This window comes from Lissotriton helveticus, chromosome 5_1 (genome assembly GCF_964261635.1).
Source record: "Lissotriton helveticus chromosome 5_1, aLisHel1.1, whole genome shotgun sequence".
Classification (NCBI taxonomy): domain Eukaryota; kingdom Metazoa; phylum Chordata; class Amphibia; order Caudata; family Salamandridae; genus Lissotriton; species Lissotriton helveticus.
In genome coordinates, this window is record NC_136065.1 from 1,368,530,007 (window position 1) to 1,368,557,025 (window position 27,019).

At 44.8% G+C, this 27,019-nt stretch overlaps 1 protein-coding gene across 22 annotated transcripts in view; it reads left to right on the forward strand.

Moving 5' to 3' along the window:
- The window catches only part of ANKS1A (ankyrin repeat and sterile alpha motif domain containing 1A), a 1,080,152-nt gene that overhangs the window by 796,341 nt on the left and 256,792 nt on the right, over positions 1–27,019 (forward strand). For 10 of the 22 annotated variants that reach the window (XM_078644292.1, XM_078644291.1, XM_078644298.1 and 7 more), the window contains one exon: positions 15,100–15,166. In XM_078644292.1, the coding sequence (XP_078500418.1) occupies positions 15,100–15,166 (67 nt within the window). Of the gene's footprint in view, positions 1–11,190; positions 11,233–15,099; positions 15,167–27,019 lie in introns of all 22 variants that reach the window. The other 12 variants (XM_078644288.1, XM_078644282.1, XM_078644277.1 and 9 more) reach the window with 2 other exon arrangements.

The following is a 27,019-nucleotide window of genomic DNA, read 5'->3' on the forward strand; positions in this document are numbered from 1 at the left end:
GAGGTGAGCGAGGTGAGGGTAGCCATTAAGAGTATGGCACGGAATAAAACGCCAGGCTCGGATGATTTCCCTGTGGAATTTTATCTTACTTACATCGACCTCCTGGCGCCCTGGCTGACGTGGCTTTATAATGAGGCTAAGAGGTTGGGTAGATTGCCAGAGACTACCAGAGGCGATCATTGTTCCACTGTTAAAACCGGGCAAGCAGCCCTGGGACAGGTCGGCATATCGCCCGCTGTCCATGCTCAACCTGGACTATAAAATCCTGAGTAAAATACTGGTGACGCGTTTACTCCCCCACATGTCCACATTAATTCATGTAGATCAGTCCGGATTCATCCCGTCCTGCAATACCGCGCTTAATATACGAAGGCTCCTGCATGTTTTGGAAGCTGACACCTATGACGTGGATGAGGCGGCGGTGATTGCTGTTGACATTGAAAAGGCTTTCGATAGCTTAGAATGGCCTTACCTCTTTCATGTTATGCGCGCAGTGGGATTGGGCCCGTAGTTTGTGAGTTGGACGGCTCTCCTGTATCAGAACACTACGGCTAGGGTTCGAACGGGAGAAGTAATCTCTGAGACATGCGCCGTGGGTAGAGGCACTCGCCAGGGTTGCCCCCTCTCCCCATTATTGTTTGCCATAGCGGTGGAGCCTTTGGCGGCGCGGGCTAGGTTGGGCCAGGCTTAACATGGTCTGGATATTTACGGGCAAGTGCATCACATAGCGCTGTATGCTGATGACCTTTTGCTGTTCTTGGCGGATACTGATGACTCCCTGCGAGGAGCGAAATCTCTCCTGCAGTCGTTGAGTGCGGTGGCTGGCCTCAAAGTTAATTGGGCAAAGTTGTATCTATTCCCGACTCGAAAGCGGGGGGAGTGTCAGCGCTCGACTGAAGGGGTGACCTGGGAGGGGAGATGTCTTCCCTATCTGGGCACGGCAGTCTACCATGACAGGAGGGACATTCTAGAAGGAAATATAGGGAAGACGATCAGGAACACTAGAGCGAACTTTGATTTCTGGGGTACGCTCCCATTGTCATTGGCGGGGAGAGTGGCGCTCCTTAAGATGGTGACCCTGCCGAGACTGCTCTACTTTTTTCAGACACAGGGTGGCGCACAACACGCAGACACAGGGTGGCGCACAACATGCTTCTGAGACCCCGAGCAGAAGGAGGACTGGCGGTACCAGATTATGAGACATACTATCTGGCGGCTCAGCTGCAGTGGCTTACGCAGTGGGTTGCGAGAGCCACGAGAGAAGAAGGCGAGTCCGGTGAACCGGCGGGGCTCGTTCAGGTCTTGTCTCGGATAGTCCTATGCCTCCCGATGGGAGATTTGCACCTCTCTCAGGAATTTTCCACGGCCAGGAAATGCTGGCATAGATACCTGCGAAGGGGGGGAATAAAGGTCCCGTATGCGCCCGAGATCCCACTAAAAATGTGTAGGGCACTTCCGCATGGAGGCACATGGCAACGCTTGGAAGCCTGGGAACAGCAGTGGTTGGCGACTATAGGTGACTTATATGACAACGGCTCGTTGATGCCCTTTGACCTTCTGAGAGATTGATTTGATCTACCTACAGGGGACTTCCTAATACATGCGGCGTTGTCGGCGGTGATACGTAGGCATTGGGGGCTGGGTGTGACTGAGCCGCCTACGGCTATGGGCTGTCAGTATGTTGTTGTAGCTGCGGGGACTGTCAAGGCTATCACGTGCCTTTATAAGCGTATGACCGTGGAGGCTCTGTCCCCTCTACTAGATCTGAAGACGAAATGGGAGGCGGACTTAGCGACAGAGATCCCTGAGGCAGCATGGAATGGTATAGTGGAAAGAGCTTGGAAAGGGACGCGCAGCGCGAGGTTTCAGCTGGTGCATTTTCACATCCTTCACCGGGCATATCTGACCCCTGATAAGTTACATAAATATTTCCCAACCCCCTCAGCAGCCTGTCCACGCTGTCTGGCAGAGGTGGCTGATTTCCAACACATATTTTGGTCCTGTCCGGCACTTGGCTCCTTTTGGCAGGGGGTGGTAGAGCTCCTACGGGAGGTTACAGAATGGGATTTACAGTCCTCCATGGCACACTGCGTCCTACATTGGTTTCCACACACCTCGAAGAACAAAATTACTAGCAAATTTCTTGACCTGGGGTTGATCCTAGCTGTGGAGAAATGGAAAGCGGAGCTCAGTAAATGGGCCCGTTGTGAGGGGGAGGTCCGGTTGCAAATAGCACTTAGAACAGGTAATGAGCCAGCATTGGAGAGGGCGAGGGCCTGGGAAAGGTTGGTCCTGGAACTCGCACTTACGGAGGATGAAGACAAAGAAACCCCCGCGCATAGCCCGGCGCCTCATGTGACATAGTATGGGCCGTCATCTGCTGAGGGCTACACCCTAGATTGCTACCCCTATCACGAGACGAATGATGACAATATCTGCCTGCTTCTGATGGTCCGTTTCTGGATGGACCTGCCGATGGTTGGTTCCAGCCCACATTGGTAGTACTCCAACACGCCTGGGGGGGGGGGGGTCTGGGCTTTTGGTGTTTGGCTTTATTGTTCGCAAGGGTGGGGAGGGTTGAGGGGGGTGGGAAGATGGGGGAGGGGTGTGGGTTCGAGGTTGGAGGGTGGGAGGAGATTGTAGGAGATATAGGTTGCTGTCTCTCAGGATTTACGGGGCAAACACCTGGACATTTGAAGACTGTCTACATACCACTATGGGCAACGGCAGACGCCACTGTACGTGTATTTGGTGTGGGGCAATGGTTGGGAGGGGATGGTTTTACTGATGTTGTTTATCACGATACCGTCTTCTCTGTGTACAAAACAATAACAATTGTGTTTAAAAAAAAATACACAATATGAATTGCAAAACCGCTTCAACAAAACCTTTTCTTCGTGTTTATAATTATAATGTACATTAATTTCATCTGATCATCCTAAGCGTACCCAGCTAATTTGATGAACACAGCGGATGCTCATGTGTATACAAAAAGGGGGTCCCGTGCCCACTGGCAAATTGAAACACAAGATTTTCAGACCAAGTGGTCTTAATTAATTGAGTTTTCTTAATATAAAATGGTGCATTTCCTACCTTCTACCTTAACTTGCATTTATTTTTCATTTAAGTATACATATTTTTTAAGTCTCGCCTACGCAGCACGCATACGCTGCCTAGGAGGGCCTTTAGCCGTCGTTCTTCTCATTTTCAAGCACACACTCATGCTTGAGGCGGCATCCACCTTGCGGGAGCAAGCAGGGGCGCGCCACAAGCACGAGTGCAGTGGTGGAAAATGAGCAGACTGCGCACGCTTCATTCACGGGCTCACCTCCTGCTCTCCCTCCCTCTCACGCGTATTCCTTGTTTGTTTGTTTGTGTTTGTGTACGTCTTTCTGTTTAGTTTTCAATGATGTTTCCCCCTGACGTTGTAGATGCCTGAAGTCGTGGCAAGGAAGGGGGCTTTCACGTCGCTGGCACAGGCTTGCCAATGAGATATGCTTCCCATGCTCTCAGTGCCGATCCCAGAAATTACGGTCACATTTATCATCCGATAAAAAGCCTGCTCACAGCAGCTGGCGCCCGTAGATCAAGCCTAGAAGGGTCAATATTTTAGGCAGGGGGGCTTACTTTAGGTTCCAGCTTGACTTAGCCCATACAAACTCTGGTCACCTTGCAGAGGCATTTATTACAGAGCAACAGTAGTTATTTGCAAGGCGTGCCTTAACCTCCAGGTCATTCTGGCCATAACCGTTCACACCTAGTTTTCAGATTCCCCATGAACAAAACAAGCCGTGAATTAGGGATACTCCATACAAACTGAGTTGAGCGCGGAGGCTGTGACCAGGACTTCACTGAAGGAGCTGTGCTGGGTTAACGGCGCTGTGCTAAAGACAGGTCCCCTCAAGAGTAACTTGGCTGAACGACTCACCCGGCGCTGAGACCAGGCTTCCCGCATCTGCACAGCATGTAAGAGCGCACGGACGCTTTGTGAGGTGGTTTAAGCATCACATCTGGGCATAGCCAGATCAAAGAAAGCATCTGCAGGACAGTGGCAATACTACACTAAACACGGTTTAAATACAGTAGCATCGCCCAAGAGAAGCAACACGTTACCTGTTGTTGCTTCGCTTTACTTGCCTGCAAAGCACCTTTACATTTTCATCTTTCTGGATATGTTTGGATTTGACAAGAAAAGGTAACAACGGTGTATTGTTTACTTTTATGTACTTTAACTATAAGATGACCGTTTTGTTATCAGCCTCTATAACAAAGAGGAAGACACGCTTGTTTTACTTATTGCATGTTTGGCTAACAATATTGTTCAGAGATAAAGCATGAGAGGGGACACTCATGAAATGGAATGATCCCTTCTGAAAAATCGAACTCTGATTAACACCAAGTCGTATTCAGGATTCCTATTTTGAGTTATTGAAATTTACATGCTAATGTTACAAATTCTCGTTTCTACGTTTAACAAGATGCATCCGTTTTTATGTCTACGTAACTGGTAGCTCAGTAGGTTGATGTATCTATTGCAGACACAGTTCTGTAATCACATAGCAATAGTTTGAAAGATCGGTGGTTCTGTTCACCATTCCAGTTTTTGAAATTGATAAAATCAGTTCTATGAAATCGGATAATAATAAATATCTGATATTTGTCAATCTTGCCAAGAGCCCTCTTGAGGTTAATATTTGACGAACAGAGGTGCTGGGCTCGCACACCAGGATTTGCACTTTGGAATTATGCCAGGCTCTCTAGAGTCATTGGAGCGGTGCTTCAAAGAGGTAATGGTCTGTTTTGGACTCCAGCCTCCGCTCACTGTATTTTCTCCTATAGCTCTTAAATCTCTTGTGGTACAGCACCCATGAAATATGCTGCCGAGCTAAACACAAGGTCCCAAAGGCGAGACCTATTGGCTATGCCAATGCTTGTTAATATACAGCCACCTGAAGGTGAAAAACCAACTAAAGGGTTACAGAGCATTTTGCTCTGTATACCTTGCCCCATGGCACTCAGGATCACAGTTGCCATACTTTTTTGTGCACTTAAAGCTGTAAAATCTTGGCAGTCACTGAAGACAAACAGAGCGTCTTAGAAAATGAGGCTTCCTCATTCTCTGCACACCATGAGGGAATGTTTTATCAGCCATAATTTTACACCAGTAAAATATAGTACAGCAGGCTACAAATGTAAAGCTGTGCTCATCTTCAAGATGCTATCATTTTAAGGAAAACACTGGGGCATGCCTGGCTTTCTGGCTCTCTCCACTTCCTGAGGAAAATTCAGAAGCTTTGAGAAGGAGTAGGAGTGGCGGAGGACTGTATTAAATTGTTGACATACCGGCACTGCTTGGAAGAGATTCTTTGGACAGGCACCAAGAGGCTCTGCTGTCTTTACATTGCGCAGAGCCCACATACAGCCTGCATTTCAAAACAACTCCAAAGCAACCCTAAAGACAGTTTGTTTCCTGGGCCTCTGACGTGAAACTGCAGGCCTCATTGACATCAGCACATTTAACAATAAATATGCAGTTGGCAAAATAGCGAAAAGCTGGGGAGTATGGTGAAAGTTGCATTCCTGTAGTCCAGTCTGGGAATGACGAGCGCCTGTAGTACCTCTTTGAGGTTTTTTCAGGTACGGATGGCTTGAGTTTTTTGATCAGTCTTCGTCTGGGTGGTGCTGATTTATCATTAGCCTTGATGTCTGCTTTCATTTATAAGTTCTTGTGAAGTGTTATTTCCAGTGATTTAGTGGCATCAATGTTTTTTGGGGTGCAGGGGAATGCATTGGCATGGTTCTCCTTTGTCCATCAACCTGGTTATGTTATCCTTGATGTTGAGATTAGCTGTTTCTTTGCTGCAGCCTGCCTTGGAAGATATGCTGAGAGGTCGTACTCTTTGATATATTGGTCAAGTTAGTGAAGTACATATTTTTCAAAGACTATGGCTAGGAACGGGGGGGGGGGTTAGTGATGGAACAAACGTTTTTCAGATCTTAAAGTTGGCTCCCATTTTCCTCAGAAGAGATGTGACTTACCCTTACATCAACAGTCTAGGACTATGCTTTGATACAATGAGTTATTGATTATTTTGGTCCAGAGGGGTGCTATGAGGTGACTGATTTCCTTGATGATGGCAGAGGGTTTGGGATCTAATGTTCGAGTGATAGACATGATTCTGGATCAGGTCCTTTTCCTTGAGAGCCCTATACGTACTGGTGGTAATGAGGTTTGGGTGATTGGTTAATCCTTGCAATCTTTTCTGCAAAGAATTTGCAGTTCTCACAAAGCTCCTCTGAGGGATTAGTGATTTGGTAATATGTGGGGCATTTTGTTGCGTGATTATGTTAAATAGCCTGTTTTGGGTGGTTTGTGGCCCTGTCAAGTTGTGATTTGAATAAGTCGAATTTGTTTTTTTTTAATCTGTTTCTTTCGAAGCGAAGATGAGTATGTGCATATCGGGTCTCTTTTCCAACTATGTTCAGTCTTTCTGAGTGGTCTTCTTTGTTCATTTAATTCTTTATTGAACCAGAAGCAAGATGGGTTGTCCCTAGGTCTCTTAAGTTTTCATAGAGCAAAGTAGGTCTTGCATTGTTTCGTTGTAGTGCTTCATCAAGTCCACGTCTGTGTGTGTGTATTTTTGGAAGTTAGTGGTAACTTTAGAGGCAGGCTCCTCCATACTGATTTGTTGCGTGTCTAGAACCCAGCATTTGGGTCTGTGACGCTGACCTTTGGTTACTAGCGTCAACGGTGTACTAAAGCTGAATATGATGACGAAGTGGTCTGACTATCCTACCAGTAACATGGAGTACAAGCCAACCGTATCCTCTTTGTACCGTCACTAGGTCGAGAGGGGCCTCATGGCACCCAGCTATGCACAGAGTTGTCATCAATGATTTAATTTCATATGTTGTTCAGATGTTATCAGTGACGTCATAGAACAGGTCATGATTTATGTAATATATGAGGTCATTAGTAGTGTATGGCAAAGGCACGAATTCTAGTTACTTGAGATAACAATAACTGAAGAATTTCCGTGGTTTTGTTTGTTTAACATGGTATGTTTTAACTGACATTTTCTCTTAACTATAAAGTCCCTTTAACCTTTGTTTTTTTTTCCAGTGAATTTTAAAGTTTTTTTTTATGTAAAGTAATATTACAATTACCAACTATAACATCGCTTTAACCTTTGTTGTTCAAATTTTTTTGTTATTGCAAACTAAGCTGTCTATTGACATGCGTGGGATTGAACGCAAGGCCTTGCCTCTGGCATGGACCTGCACCCAGCCCCCTGCGGGTACCTGTCTCCCCTCCCCTCCCCTGCCGTGCTCGGTCGCATGAGGAGGGACACAGGACTGCTCCGCACATGGCTATGTCAAGTATCAATATAAAGGGTGTCATTTTAAGTAAGGCAGACCTACTGGCTTTGTTAAAGTGTCAAAATATAAAACGCATTGGACTTATAGGCTTTTATTAAGGGTTCAGCACATCGACCTACATAAAGTAAAACTATGGTCTTTGTCAAAAAGTCACGAATAACTATAATCAAATGTACAGTTCATAAATTCATACATTGAAAAGTTTAATAATAATGGCTGTCTCAAATTGTTTTTTGTAAAGCTTTTTTATTTAAACCAAAAACATGAAATACATTTTTGAGTATTTTTTTAAAAACATTTCAAGCTGCAAACTACAGCCTTATAAACATCCACAAAGCGGCTCTTCACTCCAGCTGGGAGTGCTTTGAAAAACGTATGATAAGCTCTCCTGGGATCATGAATTCAATGACTGGGAGACCTAATTGTCTGGTTTTTTTTTATTTGCTGGGGCTCTGCTGCACTCCCTGCAGCCCACCCTAAATAAAAAAAATTAAAATGTTGGTGGTGACCCTGCACCTTCTAGGGGCACCCCTAGTAATAATAATAATAATATTATACAAAGCCCTAGGGAGCTATCGGGCGCTCCTTCAACAGAGTAGTGAATAATAAACGAGCAGCACCTGCCATTCATTTTTTTTTCTTTGCATTTCTTTTGTGAACTGGGTACCCACCTGGTGCACCCTTGTTACCTAACTTGGTGGAAGAGGTGGAGGGGCCCTCATGACCCACAGCCCTGCCCAGCTCCCCAGCCAGTACTGTGGTGTGAACCTGCCTTTATTTATTTATTTTCAAACATGAGTGCCCACCTCGGGCACCCACATTACCGAAATCATTGGTGGCCGTGGGAGAGCACCAAGGCCCTTCCGGTTCACTAGCCATCATCTTGACAGGAGCTGGTGTTTCCTTTTTCAAAAGTTGGTGCTCACCCAGGGCTTCACATGGCCTTATTCATTGGGCACTGCGGAGGGGAGCCCCAAAGCCCCAGCCAGCAACCATAGCGGTGCTGGCTCACTCACTTTGTTCCCGAGCAAGTGGGCAGCATTTTTCACTGCTCCCAGGCGGTAGCAAAGTTATGTTTTCTGCTTGAGCAAGTGCTCAGGGAAAGGGTGTGCATCCTATGGAAAAATGAATTTGGAAGAAGCATTTTTGGGACTCCCCTCTTTTCCTCGGGCCTAGCTTGACGAACCACCCTGCTGACACTTTCCAGAAAGGAGCTTGTGGGCTGAAGGATTGAGGGAGGGGGAGGTACATGAAGAAGATTTGTCCACCAGCACCAAACTTGTAAGCAAACTGGAAAATGTCTTTCCTATAGAAACGTGGTTCCAATTATAACTACCCAGTGGCGGGGGGGGGGGGGGGTTTGTGTGTATATATATATATATATATATATATATATATATTTTATATATATTTTATATATATATATTTTATATATATTTTATATATATATATATATATATATATTTTATATATATATTATATATATATATATATAACCCCTTCACCAGGAAGAAGAAAAAGCCACACGCAGGTAACCTGGTCCAGCACACTTTATTGCGCGGCTTTCTGGCATGACGCGTTTCGTAATCAAACTTTTTCAAATGCCTTCAGTCTTTGAATGCTCGCTAATGTCCACCTTTTAAAACAAAATGTCTTGCTGCGATTGGCTGCTGACACCTGACAGGTACTAGGGAGTATCCCAAAAGTCGGCACTCCGGGTCCCAGGAACGGCAGTCACGAGGCGTTTGTACTGCCCCAGTGGGCGGTCACTGCCTATACTCCCTCAATGCACCTGGATGTTCTTGAGGAGAAAAGCGGCTGGCCTGTACCTTCACCCCCCCACACAGCACAGTTGCAGACTCGGAACATTCCAACAGTGCAGGCAGTTCCCTCGTGAAGTTCACGGTCCAAAACTGGTAGGCTGCTCCTGTGAAGCGTGGTGGTTCGGTGTTTCCCCATAGCATGAGGTATTACCAAAAAAGCACTTGCCACTGCTAACACCGAACTTCCTTTGTGGGGTGGGGGCTCCAAATGCGCTGTGGCTGCGCACAACATATACAGTCCAAAAGCCCCTTCACCAGGAAGAAGAAAAAGCCACACGCACATATATTTGTCCTTCTCTCTCTTCATTCCTCCTTCCTTTCTTATAACCATAAATATATTTTGAATGATACTTTCTATTGAATATAATGTATCTTTTCCGTAAAGCAAAAGCCAAGTGGTTGAAAACAAATCTAAATCTAAGTTTCTGTAGTCTATTTGAGTAATTGGCACATGTCTGAGTAGCTTTTCCCAGACCCTTAGCATCCCCTGTGTGTTTTTACGTGTCTGAGTAACTTCAAGTAATCACATGAGGCCATGGTCAAATTCACTTGTTTCGTCATGGACATATTTTGCTGTAAGACTACTCCAATTAGAACAACCTCATCATCCGGGAAGATGATTGCATTGCTTACCTTGATTTCGCTTACAATACGTTAATCTTCTGAGATTACTGTTTGCCGCAATCAGTGAAAACTCAGTTTTGCTCTGACTGACACTCGTCCAGCTTTGATTGATTAACTTTTGAACGTATTATGTAGTCCCATTATTGTATACTTTTGGGCATGTCGGTGCTTGTGAGACCATAATTGGAGTACCATGGCTGCATTGTTATAGCAAACATGTTCTATAATGTTTTAGCCGTGTTCTACTATTCTGTGGCTGGGAACTAGATTGTGTTCTTTTGAAACTTAAAATCAATTATATACTTGAGGATTTTGGATACTTTAGAGCCAAGTGTATATACTTTTTGAAAGTAACCGGTGTATTTACATTTAGTCTTCAAAAATAGCTGTCTGTCATCGGAATGTGTACTCTTGGCCAGTACCCTAAGTGAGACCATTCCCAAGAAGTTGCATTTTTGACAGTGTTGACCAGGGTGATTTTTCTGTGGTCAGTAGTGTGGGTCGTGCATGCTCTCCAAATAGTATTGTGCCTACTAATGTGGAAAACTGTGTAAACTTTGAATCAGTAACATAGGGGAACCCTATTCAGGAATAACATTGGAGTGGGCATACTTATTACTTAAACCCACCTAAATTTTCAAGTAGTAATGCGAAGGTCAATAAGACTGGTATTTGTGCTCTTAATTAGATACAGAAGTCGAACCATGTTCTAACAATAAAGACCCTGCTTGGTTGTACATTCTCTTGTTTGTTTCTTCTCAGACCATATTCATGAAGTAACATTGTCCTTGCTGTCCTCTTCTGTGTTTTGTGGCATTCCCTTGTCAAGGAACGAAATATGTGTGCCTACTCACTGAATGTGGTTGAACCCGATAGGAATATTCTTTTGTCAAGTCCGCAAAAATTGTACTAGGAATAAAAAGTGTGTCGCCATACTCTTTTGCAAATAAAACCTTTACTCAAAGAGCAATCACCCAGTGTCTGTGGTGGGTGTATGTGGACATGTTTTCGCACTTAGGCCCATGTGTGACACCTTATCTATTTATGTGGCTGAAACCAAGCTTGATGTAGCCTGAAGCTCTTACAAGCGTGTTCGCTTGGTAAGTATTGCTGGAGACAATTAACTACTCAAGTCTATTTTTGGCAAAGATATGTACTGTGCTGTATCAAACAATTTAGACCATGTTTGAATGATGTGGAAGTTTGTGAGTTTTTATCCTGTGATCTGTACGTTATGGAAAAGCGATTTGTTGTGAATAATGTTTATTGGTTTTGAGATGACTGTAGCCCAGCTTCAGGTAAGTTACCTTTGTTAACATTTTTTGAAACATGGAAACTTTGCTCATGATTGTAACTTTTCCAGCAGCACCAGAAGCTTCCAACTTGTACCCAACGAGCTAACAGTGTAAGATCCCCTGCTTTGTGCTTGTTTGGGGAGTGGTGTCGGTGGGGAGCTCTCTCCCATATTCCATTCTACTTTCCTTTATATTCATTTCTTCCATTTGTTTTAAACGTTTGTGCAAATCTTGTTTTGACAAAAGGACAAACAATAACAGCACCAAATAATAAAATGACACAAGCGTTTACTCTTTCTTTGAGTTAAACGTTGGAATGTTGTTAGGGGCATTGGTGAGCTCCTAGTAACCTGAGCAGATATTTCCCAATTATTGTACTCTGGAACATTGCTTGAGATAAGTATATCAAGGTGATCAAAAACTGATTTGACCACAACCATGGCATTTAGACCTTTTATGGACATTAATATGATTCAGCCACTTGCATAAGTAATGTACACATTCAACTGGATCCCTCAGAGGTGGCCTCTACCCCGTCTCTAAAGGTATTTGCTATTGGAAGCATGGTGCTGTGGCTCACAATGTAAGGTAAAAGCAGAGAGTTCCAAGTACATCATAAAAATAAACTACGCTGCTTCAAACCTGAACAGTGACAGTGTGTAAATCTCTACATTATAGAATGCTGACAAGGAACACAATGGTCAACATTTATGAGTTCCAGCTATCTTGAGACAAACTGACAATGTATTGTGAGAGCAGGTTAATTAACAAAATAACTACTTAATGGGCATAACAGGTGAGTGTCTGGGGGTCTTTATGACATTTGGGATGTCTGATAGTTCCGTTGGCATTTAAATGCCCAGTGCTATACCAATATAACCCAAACCTTTGCTCTGTGGGAAGACCTAAAGGTTCAAAGAGTATGCTACAGTGAGGGACGTGCAACTACCTAGTTTCACTATCGTATATTTTCAGTAACCTACAATGCAAGGTTCAGTCTGTCAATCTAGTTCTGTGACCTTCATGAGGTGAGATGAGAATGTGTGCCCCTTACTTTTCACACATCTTTTCAATTTAAGCTGCCTAGAAGCCCATTCATACCACTCCCTCAGAGACCCCAATGTTTGTTACTTGGTTTGTACCATTTGTCAAAAACAAGCTGTGAAATTATGCTTGGAGTACCTATTGATTCCTCATTCCAGGAAATTGGTGTACCGAAGTGTGGTTCTGATTAAATGTGTGTGGAAAGGAAAAGCGAGATGTGATTCAATATGGAGAATAATCAGGTACAACAGGTCTCATAGGTGTCTGAATATTAATTAGAGAGGTGGGCCTTGAGTCTGTTATCTTATTACACCCCCATGAATTTCCTTGAGGAAAGGGTCAGCTTTTGCAAGCAATGACTGTTGTGTATTTAATCTGCAGTATCTGAATATAAACTCTGGGAGAATGAGGTGTATATTAGTTGTCTAGGCAGAACATAATGGATAGCCTGGCCAAAAGTAGATTTGGGTGCAAATCGTGGAGCATGTTGGATTGCATTCAGTCTGAGTTAAGGCAAAATTATTATGAAGGGAAATTGGGTTCAAGTATAAACATAGAACAGTGGAGTTAGGTTGTGCCTTTATGTAGTCTTCCATAGACTGTTGGATACCTTTGGGGCAAACGGGGTTGTCTGATGCATTCCCATGTGTACAGTGTGTTTAACATGGAAGCTGTTTGGTTAAGGAAATGGAAATATCCCGATGTATCTTGGATGTATCCAGAGTAATAACGCTCTTTAATTAAGTAGTAGTGGTTAATTTTCCAGATTTTGTGCTAACAATCAAAACTTTTTATCTCAGAATCTGTGTGGTGGAGTGTGTTGAAACAGTCCTGGGATAGTTTGAATCCAGAGACTATTGGAGTGCATACATACATCTATGGGGTAGCTTAGGTTTAAAGGCACTCTTCATTAGGGTGTCCGAACAGTAAGGCCTGTTTTATATGTAATAACCTCATAGCATGGACAACATTTGTTAGTAAATACAAGTTCACTATATGACAACCAGCTTCTCTGTACAACAGATACAAAATAGGACATGTCAGTTGGAAATAATGGAGATTTCAACTCGCTGTCTAACTCTCTTGGTCAACAGAAACTATTCTTATTGATTGGCTCTTTCCAAGCACCTCTTAACTACCTGGAAAATAGTGCATGTCAGGTGGTATCATCATATGAAGGTTTCAACACTGAGACATCTGGGTAGAAAAGAAATAGGCAAGATTTAATAAGCAGACCATAGGATGAGCATCACCACACTGCTTCAAAACATATTTGGAGGAGCACAACAATGGACATAGAAGCTGAAGTTTGAGCATGCGGATAACAAATACATTAAATAGAAATCTATCAGTAAAGAAATAAAGCAAGAAGTTTTGTTCCAGAGAGAAACATTTTTAATTGAGGGATGTCACATTGTTGAGATATTCTGGTATGTTTGATCCACTAACAGTAGGAGAGAAAAGTACACATGGAATATCCAGTGGCTAGTAGAAAGGAAAGCTTATAGTACTGCAGGCTGCATACTGAATACAGGAACTATGCCTATACACTAAAATGTACCATAGATGAGACACAAGAAAACATGGGAATGGATGATCTTGAGATAGAGGCCAAGGACATAAATTCAGCAAATAAAGGTTACTTAACTCTATATCGTGTATGGTAGCAAATGTTTGATGATTTGAAAAACGTGGTCTATTTTCATGTTAAATTGCTCCAACTAGCTTGCTTCCAGATGCTCATTAAATGAATAGATTATTGATGTTTCCATGTATTTAAACACATGTTTGAGCAAATTCAGGTGTTTAGAGCACCTGCTATAGGAAGGCAGGCACTCGGTGCCTTTCATATAGTCCACTACAGCAAAGTGACAACAGCAGACACAACTTGCCATGATCCTTGCCAGCAGTTAAGAAGCCTATGTCTCCACATACTCAGCCGCCTATGCACAAAGAAACAAAGCCTCTCTGAGCCAGAGCTAGAGTTAGAGTTGACAGCTGTAGTGGAAGATATTTGCACTGATCAGTCCTGAGGATTAGGAAGTATACTGTGTTTGGAAACAGTATGGAAACAGAGTTGGATGAGTATTAGCCTAAGGTTGGATTTGATCTTGTCAAGCTGGAAGTGTGCTTGCTGTCTGAAGACAAGGTGACTTATCGTCGATTTAGGGCATGGCATAGAAACCAACATTCGGGGGCATGGTTACTTTAGAGCAGGGCTCTCCAAATCTGGCATGGATCCGACCCTCCAAGACTGACTTTAGAGAACCCTGCTTTAGAGCATGGTTTGGCATAAAATCTTGATGACCCTGTGAGAAAAGATTTGAGGGTATATCGGACCTGAATTCTGTGGGGTGAGACTGAATGCTGATTGGTGAGTAGTTGGGAAATGCTTTTAGGAATCCTTCAGATTCATCTCTGAGCAAGTTGATTGGTGGTGAGCCACTACAAGGAGTCTACCAGATTTACCTTTTGTTGTAAGTGGTCATCACTAATGGGTAGTTAGAAAACCGGACTTGAAATGCTCCCTCCACCCCTACCCTATACTATTGGAAGCTTTAGATATGCTTTGGTATGCTGTGGCTAAACACTCCTTCATTTATGTTCTGCCAGTAGCTTGATGTTGCTATCAAGCGGAACCCTTTTTTCTTGGATTATGGCTTTTTTGTGATAGATCTGCTAGCAGGCATGTCAGAGGGTGGGCATGAGGAAATTTCACCCTTATAGATAATAGAATATTTTTTTGCTGATGGTGACAGTGTGATGCCTTGCTGCTGCTTTAGTTAAACTTGGGTTTTTGGTGATCTCGGTTTCAGTGTCTTTGTGCTGCTTGAATTACTCTGCTGGTGGTGGGTGCTTTTGAGATCCAACTCGCCAATCTCCACAGTTAATCAGTTTGTTTTCCGGGGTTTCCCCATGTTTACTTTTTTCAGATTGATCAAATAATGAACTCCATCGGGAAAGGAATAGAGTTTTCTCAGGAACGACAAACAATCTCAGGTAAGTTATCACCTATGATTCAAAAGCCTCTTTTTCTGCTCTTGCCCTTCATCTTGATCCATGTTATCTGATCAGGCACCTTTACATTTCATTGATGCTTGCCAATCAAAATAAAGCACAACTGTTTTGTTGTCATTTGTTTCTGAGAATGCATCCAAATTATGCATTCCTCATCTCTGCCATTTTGTAGAACATTGGCTAACGACCTTGAATATTTGTTCTCTAATACTGGTTGTGTGCGCATTGGAAGATTTTCACTTAAGAAGCTAATTTATAGATTTTGGAAATCAATGCTCACCTCTGATGCTGCTGTGTCAGACAAAATGTATTATTAGACCATGACAATGGATGTTGCCAGTGTATTGAAAACTGGTGCCTAAAGAAAGTGTAGCAAGCCTTCCTCATGCAAGCGCTGATAGTTTAAAAGGTTATTTAGGTCTTGCTTAACAGACAGCGTAAGCTGCGTGGGATCTTAGGTGGGCTTGCCAAAAACTTAAGTGGACTTGCAGCCTGCCAGTTGCTTAGCATTGGTTGGCTTTATAGTTACTCTTATTTGTTTGCTACTTATTTGATGCCTTTCTTTGTCCCATCTTGTCCATCTTGAGTTTTTAATTCCCCTTGAACGTAGCCTTTTATCATATTTTTGGTTGGCTGACTTTTAACCTTCCACTGTTCGGTTTGAGGGAACTACTATTTTAATTTTGTTTGAGAGGGCATGTGTTTTCTATCTCTGACCCTCATGTGCTTCTCCTCCTCACATAACTATCTTGCTCCCCATTGCTCAGTGTTGCTTTCTTCCTCATATGGTTTCCACCCTTCAAAAAACTCCCCTGCTTTGTGATGCTCTCTCTTAAGTGTGTTTCTCCACCTGGCAAGCCCTGCAATCTGTGTACTTTGCCCCTCCAAACTCCTGCATTTCATTTTGCTGTCTCCCCATTAGGTTCTACCCATGCGCTCAATTTGTTCTCTCGTATGCTTCTCCACCATTCACACTAGTCCCCTCTTGCCTTTCCCAATCCTCCCTGTTAAACTCTTCCTCATGTTCTTTCCTCCATTGCCCTTTTTTGCTGAAGTGTTTCATTGTTAGCCATATGCATTGGCAAAGCTAACAAGCATTTACAATGCAATGGTCTCGGCATTATTAAAGGTAGAGCTATTGACATCGCTCATGACATTTGTTTTTATTTATTTTTTTAAATCATAAATAAATGGCATTGTCATTTACAATGCCAATAGCTTAATCGCTCGCAAATGCATGACCTATTGCATTTACACCCACACAGAGCCACACACACACACAGAGCCACACACACACACAAAGCCACCCACACACACAAAGCCACCCACACACACATACAGAGCCACAGACACACACACACACAGAGCCACACACAGAGCCCCACACAGAGCCCCACACACACACACACACAGAGCCCCCCACAGGCACACACACCCAGAGCCACACACACACACCCAGAGCCACACACACACACCCAGAGCCACATACACACACATAGAGCCACATACACACCTAGAGCCACATACACACCTAGAGCCACATACACACACACAGAGCCACATACACACCCAGAGCCACATATACACACACAGGAGAGCAAGCACAGCGAGGGGGCAGGGAAGCAAGCACAGCCAGGGGGCAGGAAAGCAAGAACAGCCAGGGGGCAGGGGAGCAAGAAAGCACAGCCAGGGGGCAGGGGAGCAAGCACAGCGAGGGTGCAGGGAAGCAAGCACAGCCAGGGGGCAGGGGAACCAGGGGGCAGGGGAGCAAGCACAGCCAGGGGGCAGGGGAGCAAGCACAGCCAGGGGGCAGGGGAGCAAGCACAGCCAGGGGGCAGGGGAGCAAGCACAGCCAGGGGGAAGGGAAGCAAGCACAGCCAGGGGGCAGGGAAGCAAGCACAGCTGCACTGGTACTGGAGGTGCTCCGTGTCAGTGCTGGAGTACAACCTTTGAGGCCTGCACTGTTGCTGGAGGGGCTCCATGTCAGTGCTGGAGTACAACCTCTGAGCCCTGCACTGGTGCTGGGGGAAGGGCTGGTGTCGTAGCTGTTGTATAACCTCCCTGAATCCTGTATACTGTTGGGGTGAGGGGTAGTATCAGAGCTGCAGTATAACCTCACTTGAAGCCCGTACTGGTGCTGGGGTTCATTGTCAGAGCTTGGGGTGCTCTGACAATGCTGACCTGTGCTAGATTGGTACGGAGTCAGAGGTGTGCTAGAAGTATGCATAGCTGCGTCAGGGGTCAGTGCACGTGCTGGGGATATGGTCTCTGTGGCCTACAAGAATGCTGCAGTGGGTCAGCGTCAGAGCTGGGGTATGAGGCCTGCACTGCTTGTACGAGACTCCCCGCAGGGGTTGAGTTGGGCATGTGGACAGAATGGCCTCTTGAGACTGTATGGCCTCTTTAAGGCTTTAACTGGTGCACAAGCTGTGGAACGAGACCCCTCTCTTTCCAGATTTTGCTAAACTCCTTGTGATCCATTGAGTGTGTGGGGGTAGTGACACAGACCACTGTGACCCCCATCCTTCCCCCCCCACTCCAACACAGAGCACGAATCAGAGTATAGATTATTAGTGACTGACAACAGATCTGCAGAGATTTGAATGGCACAGCCCACATATGCCCCTGCATACTAATAGTGTTCGGGAAGAGATGCTACGAGGTATGCATAACGCCTGATGTATGTACACCCAAGTCCCAGTCACATTCCTTGATGACATTCCACAGAGCCAACTCCCTCCTTCGCTTAGGTCGCCCTTCGCTGTCTGCCCCTAGCCCGCCCCCTATCCGAGAGACCTGCAGAACAATCGAGTTCGGCTGAGCCTCGTAGCCCCACAATGAGGGGGTCTTTACCTGGTCTATGGGCAGCTGCACAGCATTGCTGATGGGCTGCAGGAGCGTGGACCCAGTGGTGGGCGTCACCATGGTGATAATCCCTTTGGTGCAGGAGGCGGCTGAAGGATGCAGGAGAAGACGACGAGGATGCTTCGGTCGGCGGCCGGTACTCCCCCGGCCTCCGTTTTAGCAAAGAAGGCGGATCTGTAATCAGGCGCAGCAATCACCCAGCAGACTCCCTTCAAAAACTACCAAGAAAATCCAAAACAATAGCGACAAAAATTTTATCCACCCGGCAAGGAGGTTTCAAAGAATGGGAAAAGAGAACGGAAAAAAAGAAAAAAAGCTGCGCTGGAGGTGACATCAGAGGGCGACGTGCTCACTTCATGCTGGTCCCCGAATGGAAGGGTCGGTTCGCCCGTGCAGAGCGCTCCCTGGAGCTGGCGAGTCCCTGCTCTGCCGAACTCTTGTGAATCAAAAGGCAGGCAGCCAGGGGAGGCAGAGCAGGGGACGGGGGTGAGCCGCGGCTACAGGAGCTCGCGAGGCACATTTCCAGGAAAGACGATTCGCAAAATCCTTCTGCTATCTGTTTAGCATATATTTGAGAGATTCAGCGTTCGCTTTGTTCTTATCGAAGACTCACAGAAATCAGCCATAAGAACTATATTGTCGTCAACCTTTTAAATGGTCGTGGAATTGTCGTTCTGTATTTTTCTCTGCTCTGATACAAATCTAGCTCAGTTCCATCCAACTGTCTACTCTCAGCCCGCCTGCTGCCATCATCCCGCAACCAAATATATTCACGCATATTTTAATTTTCCATCGGTGTTTTTTTGTTTGTTTGTTTTCTGCTTACTTGCCGACATGTGCAACAAATAAGGGACAAAAGTAAACAAGTGATTTACCTGGAGTGGCAGCGGGGCTGTTCCTGCCAACAACAACCCCAAAAAAAATGGCTGCTGCAAAGCTCAAAAATTTTCCGATTCAGGGGCGTGTTTTTGGGTGAGTGACGGATGACGTCACAGGTAGAAAGAACCTAAAAAACACGCCCCGGAATCGGAAAAAGACGGGGCTTGAACCAAGTGATGCCCCTCTCCTCCAATGGCTGGCCTCCGTTTAGGAAGCCAGCCAATGGAGAAGAGGTGCGGGTTCCAAGCCCCTTCTAAGATACATAAAGTCTTCGGCTCCGCCCACTGCTACGCAGTGCGACGGTCCTCGACCTAAAAAGGTTAGCTAAAGCTTTTCGAAGGCGTGACCTTTTGGCTTTGCCAATGCTTTTTTTCTATTTGAAAGGTGAAGATAGATGTTTCCTGTATATGGCTTTTTGGCATTTTGTCAATGCTTTAAAATGATGCAATCTTTTTCTATCGCAGATTTCTTTCTTCCCTGCCATCTACCTGTGAATTTTGACTGGAGAAAAATTACGCTGTTTCTTCAGCCTAAATACTTTTTATTTTTAGGAAGAACACAATTGCAATTGCTAGAGAAAAAGTTTCACAAAATTATTACAATTGAGCAGATCTTTAACATTTGGGCCTCTATGGGAAGTTTAAAGTAGTAAGGAAAGGACAGGGAAACCAAAAAAGATAAAATGTTTTCAATCAGTTTGTTGCAGGTTAAAGTGCACACTAAAGAATTAATTAAAAAAAAATATCAACACATTAATAGATTCACTTCATAAAAATTCTGAAGCTATGAAGTAATCAAACCCCCTCCACTATTGTTCCTCTTGACCAATTTAAGCACATAAACAAATAATTCAAAGTAGGCTTAACCTTTCCCTGATTTGGCCTTGGCTTCCAAGCTCTGGGGAACAATTGTCCTGCAGTAAAGGTTAGCTATGGCCATTGGTGCTTAGAAAGATCGCCGCAGCCTCTACCACATTTCTGTCATTGTTTGCACAAGATAGAGGCTTTTGCCAACTAACACATGGTCTGAACAAGAAACGTAGATGTTATTCAACTAATATTATTTGTTCTATGAATGCTTTCAGCAAATCTTGACCATGAGGTTTTCTGCCAGCAGTCACACCTCAGACAGGACAGCCTTGAAAACTCTTACATGCTGGTTATACCAAAGTTGGTTCCCAAAATGGGATTGGTATCATCATTGCCTGCGTTACCGTGTGATGAACCCCACTTCCAAGATTAATACAACAAGAGTATCCTATAGTTTTCCTACTTGTTTCACAGGAATTAACTCTACACTATGCTCTAGTATTTGGTGATTCCACGAGGACACAAGTTATACCTACTTGAGATAACTGTAACTATAATTGGTGAATTTTTGTGGCCTTTAGAGTTTTTTTCAGAATTCTTTTTATTTGCATTTAACAATACAAAATACAGAACTTTACAACCACAGGAATCACAATCCCACATACAACATTTCATGATTGAGCAGTACAAGTGCAGTTTGACATTCAGAAAAAGGAAGAAACGTAGGCTGGGAAAGACCTAGTGTCATATACAATGAGCAGTTTACATCTTAGTATCCCGCACAGGGTGTGACCAAATCGCCGGCCACGGGTCCAACATGTCCTCACGTACATCCACGTATCTTAGCAAGAGGACCGCACAATATCGTGTCTTTTAGAGTTTAAACCGTTACGTTGTTACTGAACATTTCAATTAACTATAAGCTTACTTTAACTTTTGTTTTTTTCAGTGAATTTCAGTTTTTTAGGTCTTGCCTTTTCCATTCCGAAGGAATGGGAAATGGCGAGAATTCAAGTGCTCAAAATCCTTGTGAAACCACCGCTTTTTTCGTGCGGTTTTCTTCGAGTTCACGTGGCCACAGGCACGCGCTTTTGGCCCATAAACTTTCATGGCCATCTGTTCCCCAATGTCCCTCCCACCCTTCCTTTGATCTTGCCGCGAGTTCTTACAGGCTAATGGCCCTCCCCCTCCCCCAGCACAGAGCGCGCATCGCTTGTTTTTTTTTAGAGCGCTGTGCTCTCACAATCACTACTTCCTACTTGTTTCCCATTGCAGTGGGCAATGTTATTGGGCCGTTAGCAGTCTGCAGAGTGTGACATTTAATAAAACAAAAGCACACTGTAAAACTTCGGGCACAGAGTATTTATACTAGGAAACAGCGCTTAGCCAAAAGTCACGCACGTTAAACGCTTCTCTCCATTTCATAGGCTTCATAAGAGGCGCGTGTTTCAGTAATGACACCTCCAGAGACTGAGTGACGCTGAAGTCCCGAAAGACATCTTACACCTCCGCCATTCGGAACAACCCCGCTCGCCGCTGCAGCTAGTACTGAGGAGCCAAGCTGCAGTGAGTGTGCGCGACGCCATCTTACTTTCACCCAAGCTTCCTGGTGATCGGATGTTCCCTCAGAGGCTGACTCCAGCGTCATATCCCCTTTCAATGTTACACTGAGACAGATAGTCCAGCCGCGGGTCTCGCCTTTTACCTGAAGCTTTGACTCCGGGCCTTGGTTCCGAGAGGTCAGCTGCACATGCCAGCCCAGCACAGAGCGCGCATTGCTTGTTTTTTTAGAGCGCTGTGCTCTCACAAGCACTACTTCCTACTTGTCTTTTTTTTAACATTAAATAATGGCGGCCGCGCATCTTGTTGTTGCTTGTTAAGATGTAAACTTGCTGCGGGGATGTAACCTCTTGAGCTCAGGTCAAAGCCAATCGCTCAAACTTTCCTAATGCGAAAAGTTAAAAGTATGGGCATTGTAAATCACAAAACAAAAAAATAAAATGTCATTTAGAAAACCAATAGCTCAAACTTTCCTACTGCGAGACCTATTGGCAACGCCAGTGCTTGTTTTATATACATCTATATCTATACTAATATAATAAAGAGAGAGCCCAAACCTTTGAGGCGGGTAATCTCAGGAACCACAGCACCAATCACAACACCCAATACAGCGTTGGAAAGGGCAGTTGCAGCAGAAGGACATAGGCTATGCAGACGCCCACCATATACATTTAAAAGGTAAAAGAACCGTGCCAGCAAAGTAGTCCCTTGTGGGCGTGTCTGCGTTGTGCTTTGGGCGTGTGCTGGGGGCGTGACAAACTCTGGGGGCGTGTGGTACGTTCCGCCCTTCATGCCATGTCTCATCTTGTGTGCTAATCCCACCCTGCTCCCTTTAAATACCCCTGCACCCCATAATCATAACCCGTCCTTACTCCTTAAAATACCCCAACACCCTTAAACACTAACCCATCTTAACCCTATAAATATACCCTGTACCCCAAAACGAAAACCTATCCCTAAACCCTAAAAATACCCTGGTACCCCAAAACCCAAACCTAGCCCTGAACCCTATAAATACCCCGGTACCCCAAAACCCAAACCTAGCCCTGAACCCTAAATATACCCCTGTACCCCAAAACCCAAACCTAGCCCTGAACCCTAAAAATACCACTGTACCCCAAAACCACCCCTGAACCCTAAAATACCCCTCTACCCCAAAACCCAAACCTAGCCCTGAACCCTTAAAATACCCCTGTACCCCAGAACGCAAACCTACCCCTGAACCCTAAAAATACCCCTGTACCCCAAAACCCTAACCTAGCCCTGAACCCTAAAAATAACCCTGTACCTCAAAACCCAAACCTACCCCTGAACCCTAAAATACCCCTGTACCCCAAAACCCAAACCTAGCCCTGAACCCTAAAAATACCCCTGTACCCCAAAACCCAAACCTACCCCATAACCCTAAAAATACCCCTATACCCCAAAACCCAAACCTAGCCCTGAACCCTAAAAATACCCCGTACCCCAAAACCCATACCTATCCCTAAACCCTAAAACTACCCCTGTACCCCATAACCCAAAACTATATCTGAACCCTTAAAATCACCCCACAACATATACCCCTATACCCATACTTACCTTATCCAAACATTAAAAAAAAACATGCTTTTTCCATTCATGCACTTACAACGAATTTTGTTGTAAATGTATGCGTGGTAAAAGCATATAAAATGTAATGCCATGCGTTATAATGGCATTGCGGAGTCATGGTACTTTCGTAATGAAAGTACGCGGAGGGATGTAATGCGGAAAGAAAGTTGCGGAATAATGGGTGTTTACCCTTCCCCGGTAAGTACATTGGTGGCACGGTGGCCCACATCTCCAGCAACATACTTATATTTTTTCACCACCCATTTGAAAAATGCACAGGTCTCTCTCATTGATGGCCAGCACCAACATACACTTTTAGACACACCTCCCGCCACAAGTTCTAGAATTGCGAACTTTAGAGCTGGGGAGCTACGTTCGAATCTCGGCATCAGCTCAACATCCTGTGATTCCAGGCAAATCGCGTTGTCTCCCCGTGCCTACCACAAATGAATGTGTTCTTCTGTATTGTAAATTGTGCTCATGCCATGTTGTCGAGTTCTTGCTATATAATATTGCAAGGAAAAATAAAGTAGGGAAACTCGTGTTCACACACTACTGAACGCGCACTCTTAAGTGCATCAGCAGTGCACTGTGAATCGGAGCGTTTCACAGGCCTGTCACAGATAGGAAATGCTATCAAAAAGAAATCCTACAAAACAATATACTACTGGCCGGCAGCAATTCATACCCGGACAACGTCGGGATGGGCTGATGGTATATGTATATATATATATATATATATATATATATATATATATATAATCACCAACTGTGCTGAGTAAAGGTTAGCAATGGCCACACTTTCTTTTAACCGCCCCCTCTCTCCACTTTGGACCGTTGAGCTGCAGACTTAGACAGACTGTTTTTCCACTTTTCCTGCTAACCCTGCCTCTAGATGGGAGGCCCCCTCACCTCAAGGACTTGGAGTGTGGTGGCTGATTACCCTGGAATCTAGAGGCTCCTTTACCATTGTTTGCCGCCACTTGCCCTGGAACTCCTCAACTTCATCTTGATACCACCAAATCCTGACAGTAAGGCATGCTTGTTGCCTTCTTCTGGATTTTCAAACTCTGAGGGCCTTCCAAGTGTCGCCCATCAAACTGCTGATGATTTTTTTTAACAATTGCTTTTCTCTTTCCACGGCGGGTTCATTCAGCTGCTAGATTCTGTGCATATGCCAGGGAGACGGCTGCTATTGAGAAACATGACCTGTCATTTTTATCAATCATTGCCAGAGAGTTGCCACCATCAGTTACTGAGACTTGCAATAATGGTTTATTCTACAATTGTTTGCCAGGGAGGTCCTTCTATGGGGTGTTTGCTCCTCCCTGCTGCACATTGTTCACCCTCCATTGCTGCTCCTTAAGGCTATATTGGTGTACTCTAAAGGGATATTGTTATGGATGAGACCACTTTTTGCTCATGTGCTGCTGGGAATTGACCCAGAGGCCATTACAAATTTGTTTCAGCTAAATTGAAGGAAAAGGTTCTACACATACTTGCATTGTATGCCCCTAACCAGGGGCAGCATGCTTTTTTGGAGACCTTATCTAACATGCTATCTTCCGTGACCCCTGTTCCTTTGCTAATTGAAGGGGACATTAATGCAGCTTGGAAAATGGATCTTTATCATAAGCAGCCTCTATCCCAGGGGCATAGGCCTGGAGGATAACTGAGGCACTACTGACCTAGGAATTAGTTGATCTCTCGAGAGCCTTGTAGCAGGCAGTACTCCTATTACTCCCATTACAGGCTTCACTCACACACACTCACCTATTTTAAGCCACACCATTCCCAATTCACTTGTTGCTTGGTATATAATACTTCTGATGATGCAGAGGCGCAAGCACCTAGCTGGTGTTTTCAGGCCCCGGCTCTGCGTGATACCATTTACAGACATGCTATTGAGGAGGCGATTGCTACCTTCTTTAAGGATAACGCAGATTTAACTGATATTATGTCTAATGAATGGGAGGCTTTTAACGTCTATATAAAGGGCATTTGCATCAGTACTTCCACTGGGGTATGTAAGACGTTTGTTACTCCGCTGGAGTCCCTTGAATCAGAACTGAAAAGACTGGTAGATAGATTTGCTAATTCTAACTCCTACGATGTTGATTTCTTGCATAAACACTGCCAGCATCTTGAGAGATGCACTGCTCTTAGGTTACGTGACAATAAGGAATATATTGCTTTGCAATATCTGGAGGGTGACAAATATAGACTACTTCAAGCACCATTGATCCATGCTGATTCCCCCTCCTGCATCCATCATGGCTATTCGATATCCCTAGGGGCACATAGTAAACTCACAGGCATTCATCAATCTTCAGTTTGGCCAATTTTATGAGTGGCTTTATGCTGCTGTCCTATTACTGGATTTTGAATACCAAGATGCTTACATACAACCAACGATCCTTCCTAGATTGGACTGAGTAGCTTCCCTTGACCTATATGACCAACTCATGCTCCCTGAAATTAAGTTTGTGAAAATCCAGCTGGCATCTGGCAAGATACCAGGCAACAATTGTCTGCTTTTCTGGTTCTATGGGACCTATTGTGCTAGTCTGGCACCTTGCTTTTTGCAGCTTTATGGTGATGCACAAAGCGATGGGGTACTTCCGCACAACACTAAGGATACTGTTATGTTGTTACTCCTGAAACAAGATGAAGACACCTTAGATAATGTCCTCCTATCGCCCTCCATCCATACTGAATTTGGATAACAAAATATTGGGCCAAATTCTCTCCAGCAGATTGCAACCGCTCTTGCAGCTTTTGAAACACACTAATCATAATGGTTTTGATCCCAAATGAAATATTGCTGTTAATCTGCGCAGGCTTTTCCATGTCTTGGACACGATACCTTCACACGAAAACAGGCGGATACGGAGTTGATGGTACTGGGTAAGCAGCTGTCCATGTGGTCACATTTGTGGTGGCCGGAAGAATTGGGACCAACTCCGACTCCCAAAGCTAAGGTTACAAATTTGGGAGTACGGTTCGACAGTACCCTATCGTTTACAGAGCAGATATCCGCTTTGGCCAAAACATGGTTTGGCAATCTAAGTAAGCTGTGTAAAATCTTGCATATACTGCCACTAGATGCCAAAAAGACCATTGTGCAGGCCCTTGTCTGGGGGTGACCAAAAGAAATCTGAACATCTTGCAGAAGGTCCAAAATGCAGCTGCCCGGGTGGTATTGAACTTCCATAGGTGGGCATCGGTGGGGGCAGCCTTCAGGGAACTACACTGGCTCCCTGCACAGGCTAGAGTAACCTTTAATGCGTTGTGTTTCTGCCATAGGATTCTCAACTAGAAAGGGCCGAGGTACCTGCACCCATTACTCACTGCTTATAGACCTACCCGGAATCTGAGGTCTTTGGGCACTGCTAAGTTGGTAGTGCCTAAGGTTTGTAAGGTACAGTCAGGAGGTAGATCCTTTGGTTTTCTTGCGGCTAAGGCCTGGAATAACCTACCTATGGAACTGAGGACATATCCATCGGTGTCAATGTTCCTTAAAAAATTGAAAACCAGGCTCTTTCAATCTCCCCCTGGGGATTGGTGTTAGTTCTGGTAGTAGGCCTTCTCGCATCTTTGGGCCTTTGGGTAGGGGGGGGGTGGAGGGGGGAGGGCTTGTTGCCGTGGTCTGCGCTGTCCTAGCGCAGGGACACTCCTTTGGAGTAACCAGGCGCTTTACAAGCTTAATGATAATAATATCCTTGGACTTGGAATAAACCTTTGACTCACTGGACTGAAGCTATCTTTTTGGTGTCCTGTGCTGTGTCACGAAGGCCAGGAACCACAGGAGTCGACGTAGGTCCCAACGCTTCTCCGCCCCAAAGGTCACCCGAAATAGTATCTCAAGGTAACCCCTGTGGCAGGGGGGAAAGGGGAAGTGGATAAAAAGAGAGACAGCCCGCAGTTGTCAGCTGGCGACAGCCTTCAGTAGACTTCTGTCGTCTTCACCATGGGTTCTTACTGGCGTATTTGTTGACACCTGTAGGCAAATGGAGCATGTAACCACAATTCTCAAACTCTTTTACTACACTGCACCTTAATTAAGAAATTCTTACCCTCAGAACCTGGGCTAAGGCTTCTCTCTCGCTGTTGCTGCTTTTGTAATGTT